Source organism: Mus caroli, chromosome 9, assembly GCF_900094665.2.
Source record: "Mus caroli chromosome 9, CAROLI_EIJ_v1.1, whole genome shotgun sequence".
NCBI classification, from domain to species: domain Eukaryota; kingdom Metazoa; phylum Chordata; class Mammalia; order Rodentia; family Muridae; genus Mus; species Mus caroli.
Genome location: NC_034578.1, coordinates 47,423,651 through 47,433,898, shown reverse-complemented (window position 1 = coordinate 47,433,898; position 10,248 = coordinate 47,423,651). Strand labels below are relative to the sequence as shown.

Here is a 10,248-nt window from a genome sequence, read left to right as displayed (position 1 = left end):
GTGCTCTTAACCACTGAGCCATCCCTCTACCCTATGAGCACAATCTTAAAAATTACCATAGAATTATATCAGGCTTTAGTGACAGAGACTGTTATTGCCTCTCTCAAGACTTCAGTTGCTATGGGGTAAGGCTCATCCATGTGCTAATTCACATGTGGCTGATTCCTTTCCTTTTATCTTCTATGTTGTGATGCATCCAGGACAATTCTCCAGGGAGTAGAAATTGGGCTGGACACATTCGGCAAATTAGCGTGTTTACTCTGTAAATCATGCAGCCTCGGGTATTTTGTTATGGAAATACAGGCTAGGTTATCGTACGGCGCGTATGTACTAATCATCTCTCTGGAACAGAAACCCTCACTACCTAACTTTGACGTAGGTTAGTGAGAGTGAACATTACAGATGTATCCCCAGTTTCATCCTTCTTTTTCAGAATGAGTTTGAAAGCATCATTTTCCTTTTGGCAAGCAAGAAAGTGTCCTTCATACAGTGAAGATTCAAACTCCATCTTGTTGTGTCCTGGAACACGTTTCTGAAAGAATATGAGATCACTTTGTATATCATCAATATTTTCAGGTGGATCCATTTCCTGTGGAGAAAACACAAAACACATAATTTTTAAGGATATAAACAAACGGGGCAGGATCGACAAAAGGCTCGGGGTTAAGAGTGCTTGCTGCCCTGCTCTCAGAAGTCTGGAATTTGGCAGCTCACAAATGCCTGAACTCCAGCACCAGGGGATCCGATTCTTCCTTCTGACCTCTGAAGAAACATACACATACACACACACACACACACACACACACACACACACACACACACGAAGTGAAATATTTTTTAAAAGAGGATAGTAACAAATTGAATATGTACAGTTTATTTAGAAGTCTATTGCTAAACAGACCTTAAGCAGTTTTAACTTTTTCAAAAGTTAAGAAAAAAAACCTGGGCTGGTGAGATGGCTCAGTGGGTAAGAGCACCCGACTGCTCTTCCGAAGGTCCAGAGTTCAAATCCCAGCAACCACATGGTGGCTCACAACCATCCACAACGAGATCTGGCGTCCTCTTCTGGAGTGTCTGAAGACAGCTACAGTGTACTTATATATAGTAAATAAATAAATCTTTAAAAAAAAAAGAAAAAAAAAGAAAAAAAACCCTCTGAATATAGAATAATACGAATACTGACCACCTTTCTTTAATTCTTCTTTTTTTTAAAAGCTTTATTTATTTATTTCATGTAAGTGAGTACACCGTCACTGTCTTCAGACACACCAGAAGAGGGCATCAGATCCCTTTACAGATGGTTGTGAGCCACCATGTGGTTGCTGGGAATTGAACTCAGGACCTCTGGAAGAGCAGTCAGTGGTTTTAACCACTGAGCCATCTTTCCAGCCCTGTAACTCTTAACTTCTTTTTTTCCCCATCCATTCTGACCTTTTCCACCCCAGAATGCTCTTCCATGTTCAGGCCCCTGATCCCCTGATCTCTCTATGCCTAGAGAGCTGCCTTCTCTTCTCCTCCACCGAGTGGAGTCTGTCTGCTAACGATGAAGTAAAGCTCTAGCCAAGCTAGCTATCACTTTGGGCTAATTCCTGTTCTTGTCTGCCTCGGTTGTCTGTAGCTACAAACACTGCCCTCCTCCTTGAGCTCCGCAGCTCACAGTGAGCTGCAGGAGGTGTGAAGAAGGTCGGCTGCTTCTTTCTGTGGACCCTGGAACTAAGCTGCAGCGGATTAAACCCAGGAGCTGTGCTATGACTGAGTCTTGGGTTTCTCAATAGCCCAGCTGTACTGACTCAGTCTGTGGCCCCTGATTCTGCCTTTTTGCCAAGCGTGACAGTGCACAGTTGTCTCTCCTTTTTGTCCAGAGTATAATCTCTTTGGTGGGTCCTGCCCAGAGAGACCACATGCTGATTCCTCTCTCTTTTGTTCAGACACCAGAGTCTATCAGGATTAGGTGTCTGGAAGCTGTACTCCCTCACACTAGGCCTGTAGCTGCTAGGAGTGCCTGGCTTTTCCTATTCTTACATCTTGTCTACCTTTTCAGGGTGTATTAGAAAATATGGGCACTGCCCGAGGTTCTTCCATGTTAATCATAGAACTAATATTTTGGAGAGCATTTTGACTCCATGGTACCAAAGATCATCATGATCCTATGGATTGATAGAGAAATCTCTAGAATTGAAAAGGCATCCTAACCCCCTAAGATGCATAGAAGACTCTGAGGAGGGTTTTAACTGAACTAGTTATAGAACTGATAGTCATAGTTTTCGGCCATTGTCCTTTATGAACAAGTATGGCCTCGGGGTTGATGGTCATGTTAAGTACTCTCTCACTAGCAGCTGCTTCTGAAACTGTGCCTGCTAAACCACAACTTAGGGAGAGACTGTAAGCTGCAGGAGTTGATCTAGGACCAAATGTAAGCTCAAAGTCTAGCTGAGAACTAATCCTTAGCTACAAAGCCCTAGTGATACAGCAGGAGCTGCAACTGGGTCTTATCCAAACCCTGTTTGTGGCCACAGTGGCTAAGATTTGTATTAGTGAAAGACCAGAGCATGAGACAGGGTACAGTAACAGACACCTGTAATCCTAGCACATGGGAGTAGAGATGGAAGGGTTAAAAGTTCAAGGTCACCCTCAGCTATACACTGAGTATAAGGTCAGTCTAGAATACAAGAAACCCTTTCTGAAAAGAAAACACTCAGTGGTCATTTCCTCTCTGACAGACTCAGAGACAAAATTAGACAAGCAAGTATCATCACACTAGACCAAAGGGCTTGACAATTCCCATCAATTCCAGTGGATGTCTCTGGTCTTCCAGCTCTAGATAAAGGGTTGGTCTGAAAATCACTGGATATTATCATTTTGTCCATTAATATGACTAAAACCCAAATGAAGCTGAATCTTACCTCAAAGGAAATGATTTTGTTCTTACAGGAGAGGGTAGACATTTTACTATCCTTCACAGAGAGGGTCACAGCCAGTCCTCTTACTTCACTGTCTTTGTACATGTATATTATCAGTCTGGTCTGGGGTTCACTGGCTGAAACAAATATTCATAAGTGATGCCACTAGTTATAATAGTTTTCTCCCAAATCAGTATCTGTAGAAACTTAGCCAAAGGCTAGATCCACCTTAATAGGCCGATCACTACCCTGCACTCAATTTTGGTCAGACAGTTGACAGACATGATGCCCCGTTGGCCAGACACCCCTTAAAACACACTTACAAGGTGTTATAAAACATGAGTGGGCAACATGAGTGTGATAAAGATATTCTGAGTGGGGTCTGGGAAGATGGCTCAGTGGTTAAGAGCACTGGGTTCAGTTTTGAGCACCCACATGTCGCTCACAACTGTCTGTAATTTCACACAGACATACATGCAGGCAAAACATCAATATACATAAAAAAGATATTCTGAATGTATTAAGGACACTCTGATAATTTTCGAGTGTGTTAAAGATTTCATGAACCCTGCTGGGTGTGGAAATAAAGGTATCTGCATGCCTTTATTTCCATGACTTGGGAGGCAGGGGTAGGTGGATCTCTGAATTTTACGTCTGTCAGGTCGATAGAGTTCTAAGCCTGCTAGGGATACATAGTGAGATCCTGTCCCAAAACAAAAACAAAACCAACTCTCAAACAGAGCATTATTCTCAATCTAAAGACTATGTTTAACTGTTGAATGTTCAACGGAATATTAAAAACCTATTTGCTGCGGTAAGAATCTTAGGATAGTATTTTCTTTTTTTGAAAATATTCATTCAACTAGGCCCTAAACTGTGTGATTTGGAACTTATAACTTGAGGTGCCCAGTAATCATGCCATCCTCTGAGATGCTCTTGTGTTCTGGTGGAAGGCAGGTTCATTTAAAAGGCTTCTGTTTTGCTTTTAATATTGAGTTTTGATGGTGTCAGCAGTATGTTTAGCTATAACCAGTGGGGATGAAGCATCTAACTTGGTGAGGCTCTTCCTCAGAGGATACAATTAAAATAAGGGAAATAGTGGTACACATGTAGACTCAGAGTGACTTGTCCTCTGTCAGTGTCTTTATTAGACCCAACTCCTCCCTCCAACTAAAAGTATGGGCACGCTCTAAAGTGAAATTATATTTACTACTGTGACTTTCCATTTAAGGATGGGGTCAAAGATGCAATATTTGAAAGTGTAGGCAGTAAAATGGAGGGAGAATAATGGGTGGTCTTCTCATCTCTGTATTTTTAAATAAATAGGGGGAAAAGTACCACTTCGATCAATATCAGTCATATCCTCGAACACAGGCTGTCTTTTGTCAACGAAGAGAACTTGGTCATTTATATTCCGTATTACTGCGGTTGTACAGTGAAGTCTGCCAAAGTTGTCTGATTCCAGGTCTCCTATAATATACATTGAATCATTAACAGTTAGGGTTTTTTTTTCCCAGATAACAAATAGACCAAGTACTACTGTTCTCTAGAGTCAGTACATACCTCTAGGTGCAGCAATGATCAAGCTGACTGCTGCATTCATCCGCTTCTAAGACACTCTGTTTCCTGTTTGTGCTTGGAGCTACTCTCCGGCCAAAGGTGCCACTGTCTTACTGTCTGATCAGCCTCCTGCCCTTTTGTTTCCTTACATTTTGACTTATGCTGTCCACGTTCTCAGACCTTACAAAGCCCTCCCATTCGTCTCCTGCCCCTGGGAACTCTTCCCTAGCTCAGGTCCTTCCTGCCCTTCCCTGCTAGCCACACCTTGTACTGCATTGTGGCATCTTGTTAGTACTGTGAATTCTTAACCTGCTTATGCAGATGTGAGAACTGTCCCACCCTGGCTCACCGGGGGCAGTAGAAAAATACTGGAAAAGTGTCCCAGCGTCTAAGGGAGAGCCCACTTATACTCTGTGTAACGGCTTCAAGCTTTGATTTGCCAGCTCTTCCTTCTCTGTTGTCAACCTGGCATTTCTGCTTCCTAGATTTTATCCTGAACAGGTAGTTCAGACACATTGTGCTAACACTGTTGTCTAAGAATGCTGCACACTTGTGATCCTGGTACTCAGGATGCTAAGGCAGGAGGATCGCAAGGTTGAGGCCAGTTCAGGTAATATAGTGAATTCTGGGCCAGTCTACTGAACGAGTATCAAACCAAACCGAACAGCTGAAATCTCCAAGAATCCCATAAGGGTGCTGTAAACAAAAGTCGTAAGATGGAAACAACTTATAAGTCCATCAGTGGAAGAATTATAGTTTTATTATGCTCTCACCACATGAATTTAATATAACTGTAATGATTATCTACCTAGGAAACAGCCCTATGGACAATTTCTCCCAGCTGACAGTGGATATGTCTCAAGTGCCTTCTAATTTGCAAAGAAAGAAAAATAAATTTATACTTTACCATTTTCTTCAGCTAAAGGGAGGAAAAGAGAAACACAATATGTTAAATTATACAGTTCAGCTCAAATGTCCCCTCTCTCCCACCCTTTTGCAACTCTATTCTTCCTTCCACTCCCCTCCCCCAACTCTCTCTGTAGACAGGGAGATACTATATAGCTCTGGCTGACCTGGAACTCACTCTGTAGACTAGACTGGCCCCAGACTTAGAGAGTCCACCTGCCTCTGCCTCCTGAAGTGCTGAGATTGAAGGTGTGGTGCCTGGTCCCCACTCCTCACTCCTTAACTTCTGTGTAGTGTGGATGGGCTCTTTTGGCCTCCAGTAGGAATATCAGATTTGATAAGCATTCAAGCCCATAAAACTAAGCCTACTAGGGTTCATGTGTGCTTAGCTATGTTAGGTATAAAACCGAAATCCAGGGCTGGAGAGATGGCTCGGTGGTTAAGAGCACCGTCTGCTCTTCCAGAGGACTAGTGCTTTGATTCCCAGCACCCACATGGCAGCTCATATCCAGTTCTATGGATCCAGTGTCCTCTTCTGATCTCCATGGGTACCACATGCATGTGGTGCACAGACATACATACAGAAGAAACACTCATAAACATACAATAAAAAATAATTAAAAGATTTAACTCCAGGATTTGTAAATCTCAATACATAGCAAAAGTATTTTTTATAAAGCAGCAAACTCTTCTTTTAAATTTATTGTTTAAATGGAAAAACATCTAAGGACTTTTTCAGGAAGCTTCTGAAGAAAGCCGAACTTTCAGTGGAGTCAAATCCCCCATGGAAACTTAATCAGAAGAATCTCCCTTCCTTCCTCCCTCCCTTCCTCTCTGGTGAGATATATTCACATGAATGGTGCTCACAGAACTCAAGGTCTAGAATATCATGATGAGCATTTCTTTTGGGAAGCAGAGTTTCCTCAATGGCACATTTTCATGGGATCTTCATGATGGGCCCTAGGCACCATCTTGGTGAGCTACTGTCAGAGTGCCACCCCTGAGGTGGGACAAGGCACTGGGACCTCAGGAATCTTATGGTTATTTTTAGAGAGGGGAGTAGACATTGCAGTAGAATTTGATGACAAACAGGAGCCTAAGCTCACTGTATGACTTCTTTTCTTGTTGAATACCTGTATCTGAGCCCTGCATTTGTCCTACTGATTTAGACTTACGTATAAAGTAAAGCATGTTGTCAATAAACATCATTTCCTTGAAGTTGATGCAAGAGTCTTCTGACATGGCAGCCATTGTTCCTAGTGAAAGCAAAGAGTCACCTATGAAGAGGCAAAGACTGCTCTTTGTACACATAAAATGACAAAACTCTTCCTTTTTTTTTTTTTTAAAAGGGAATTTTATTTTGTTTTATGTATTTGGTATTTTGCTTACATCTATGTCTGTGCATCACATGCACTTCTGACGGAGTCCAGAAGATGGCGTTGGATTCAGCCACCATGTGGGTGCTGATACTGAACTCCAGACCTCTGGAAGAGTAGCTAGTGCTACGAGTGCTGCTAGTGCTACTGCTGAGCCATCTCTTCAGCTCCTTAATACTTAAACATGTACTTTTGAATGTCATTTATCATCCAGTATGCTGATGACTATGGCGGATGTCAGATAAACGTAAGCATCAGTCTATAACACTCGTGTTTATATTCTTTCACAAATCATTAGCTATTTGGAATCAGGAGAGTGCTGTCTCATTAAACAATATTTTAAAGGGTGACTGTACAGCTCATTATTGAGTTATTAGTTTCGTGTTCCTTGAGGATGCTAGAAATACACCCTTAAATGGGAACCAGTTCTGTCTGAACTTAAAACTCAGTGGCCTCCTGTAGAGGAGATGCTGAAGGTTTGTGACTTCGCTGGTAAAGGAGAGGAGGCGATAAAAAGTGGTACTTCAACCTGGCGTTTGGGGCAGGGTGGGAGAAGGCCCAAAGGCTCTGGCATGTGGTGGGTTCCCTCCCTAGGCAGCAAACAGCTTTTGATATGAAATCTGGGTTGTTTATGTTTGTGTATGAGTAATTCATAAAAATGTTGTTTCTGCAAAAACAAATAATAGGTTTGAAAAAATTCAAACTCTTGTATTTGCTTTTTGCTTTCCCCTCACCCTACTCTGCACTTACACGTGTGTAGCCTTTCAGAGTTCTGTCATGGCACTGTCTTGGAACTCCGTGTAAGAGAAATCCGTGACTTTGGGGGAAAAACACACATGTTTGTTCTCATCTATTTCTAAGCTGAAATGTAGCACCCCCTCCTCGTGTTATATAATAAACCACAGTGTTTGCAGTGGTACCCATGACCCTGCCACTAGTAGATATGCTGCTTTATCATCAGTCTACAGTTGCTACCGGAGTCCTGAAATACCGTTTAATTCCTTTATTACATCGAAATTACCCTGATAGATCTTGTTTCTTTTATTTTCTTTTTTTTAAAGATTTATTTTTTAATTTTATGTATATGAGTACACTGCAGCTGTACAGATGGTTGTGAGCCACCATGTGTTTGCTGGGATTTGAACTCAGTACCTTCGGGACCAGGAGTGCAAAGCTATGTAATGAGTTTGCTACATAAGTCCCTGTACAACATCAGCCTCCGCAGCTGTTAATCGCTATTCTAATATAACGAGTTTCCTTCATTTAATGTGACAATAATGGGCTGGATGACAGCAGCAACCTCAGGTCTCCCTGTGCACTCCCCATGGTCAAGTTCTCTTGATCCCTTTCTCACCTAAAGATGTACGGAAAAAACTTCTCTGCTTCCCTGGCCTATGAACTCGGGGTCCACCAAAGAAGGACAAAGTTACCTGCAGTCTTGTTTACTGCCTTTTCTTTCTTGAGACAGGTCTTGTTATACACCCTAAGGTGGTCTTGGAATCCCAATCCCTCTGTCTCAGCTGCTTGAGGGATGGGATTCTAACGTATATCAGCACAGCCTTGTGTAGCACCACATCCATATCTGACTCTGGGTCCACTCTTTCCTTAAAGCAATTCACCCCCTTTAACACCACCTGCAAGCCTTACTTCTTTCCCTCCCTGGCTTCTGGAGCTCGGGTGCCTGTGTGTGTTGCTAAATCTTCTGTAGCCTTTGCTCCTGGTAATCCGTTGATTGCAGGTCTGATTTCAGCAGACTCAAACACGGTACCTTCAGGAGAAAATGTCAAACTTCCCCTACACTAAGCTGTGTTCCAGAGAATTAACTGGTGTCTCCTGCGGTGAAGCCACTTAATGGATGGAGCACTCAGGGTGGTGACTGAGTCAAAACTCCTAATTGTTTTTATGGTTTGTAGATAGCAAAACTGGTGTTGACACTTGGTCTCTGTGCTGGAGTCAGTGCTGGAGGAGCGGCCTTGGTTAGATGTTTGGATAATTAGAGTGAGCCCACAGGATGGGAGACCAGTGCCTTTTCACATTAGAGAGCATTTAAAATTTATATTCTCTCTCTCTCCCTCTCTCATTCTCTCTCTCTCTCTCTCCCAAGAGCTCTGGTTACTGACGTGGGTGCTGGGAACTGACCTCTGTAAGAGCAGTACTCACTTTTAACTGTTGAGCTGTGTCTCCAGTCCCAAGAGAGCTCTTGCAGCAAGCTCATGTGTCTGTGTTTCTTTTCTAGGTGCCTGATTGTCTTTCACCTTCCACCAGGAGTTGAAGCAGTAAAAGGCCCTTACCAGATGGGCTATTAATGTATTAATGTTAGACTTTTCAGCTCTTACCAGATGTGGCTACTACTCTTAGACTTTTCAGCTCTTGTACTGCAAGACACAAATAAACTTTGTGTGTGTGTGTTGTCTGGCTTAAGGTATTCTTTATAGCTATAGAAAATTGACCAAAACAATATTATTTAGAGAATATTTATAAATCTGTTCTCTTAAAATTTTTTAGCACAAGTTGAGGCCAAGTAGTTCAATAGAAGAAGGAAATTAAATCTCAGTTGAAAACTCAATTTTAATTAAGCTAACCTAAAGTATTTGTTATTTGGTCGACGTAAACAGTTTAGTCTAGATTCAGTTACTTATATTCAAATGTGAATAGTTATTAAATATATTTTATGTTCTAGTCAATAAATGGGTAAATGAACTGATGTGCAGTTTTCAAAAGAAGCATAAATGGCTAATAAAAAAGTTCACACCTTTAGCCACCAGAGAAATACACATTTAAAATACACTGAGGTGCTGGAGAGCTGGCTCAGGTGTAAAGAGCACGTGAGGATCTGAGTTTGGTTCCCTACACTCACAGTAGTTCACAATTGCCTGTAACTCCAGCTCCAGGTGACCTGATGTCTCTGGCCTCCATAGGAACTTACACTCTCGTGCACATACCCCTGCACAAAGGCACATACACACACATGATTTGAAATAATAAAAATTAAATTTTATAAAAGTTGCATTGAGTTTCCATTTCACCCCCATCAGAATACTAATCATCAAGAAAAAAACAAAAAAAAAACAAAAAAAAAACCAAGAGGTTAGAGATGTGGCTCAGTGTTTGGGAGCTTGGCTGGCTTGCATATGGCTCTGTGTAGCCCTTTAAAAATTGGAATAACAGGGCTGGCAAGATAGCTCAGTGGTTAAGAGCACTGACTGCTCTTCTGGAGGTCATGAATTCAAATCCCAGCAACCACAAGGTGGTTCACAACCATCTATCTGAAAAGAGAAACAATCAAACAATCAATCAAACAAACAAACAAAAAAACCCTATGGGCCGGAGTGGGTGGGGACAGGAGTGAGCGGGGCTGGAGAAAGAGAGAGAAAGGGAAGGGGAAAAAACTAAAAAAAAAAAAAAAAAAAAAAAAAAAAAAAAAAAATAAAAATTGGAACAACAACAAAAAAAAAAAAAAAAAACTCTTAACCACAATACTTGAACTTGTTTATCATTTAATCACT

At 41.7% G+C, this 10,248-nt stretch overlaps 1 protein-coding gene across 3 annotated transcripts in view; it reads right to left on the bottom strand.

The window, feature by feature from the left end:
- Positions 1 to 237: 237 nt before the first annotated feature.
- Il18 (interleukin 18) overlaps positions 238 to 10,248 on the bottom strand; it is a 25,171-nt gene continuing 15,160 nt past the window's right edge. For all 3 annotated transcript variants that reach the window (XM_029481610.1, XM_021172104.2, XM_021172105.2), the window contains 5 exons: positions 6,542 to 6,622; positions 5,368 to 5,379; positions 4,239 to 4,370; positions 2,904 to 3,037; positions 238 to 589 (listed from right to left, as the gene is read on the bottom strand). In XM_029481610.1, coding sequence (XP_029337470.1) covers positions 365 to 589; positions 2,904 to 3,037; positions 4,239 to 4,370; positions 5,368 to 5,379; positions 6,542 to 6,617 — 579 coding nt within the window. In that variant the 5' untranslated portion in view covers positions 6,618 to 6,622 and the 3' untranslated portion in view covers positions 238 to 364. The remainder of the gene's footprint in view (positions 590 to 2,903; positions 3,038 to 4,238; positions 4,371 to 5,367; positions 5,380 to 6,541; positions 6,623 to 10,248) is intronic.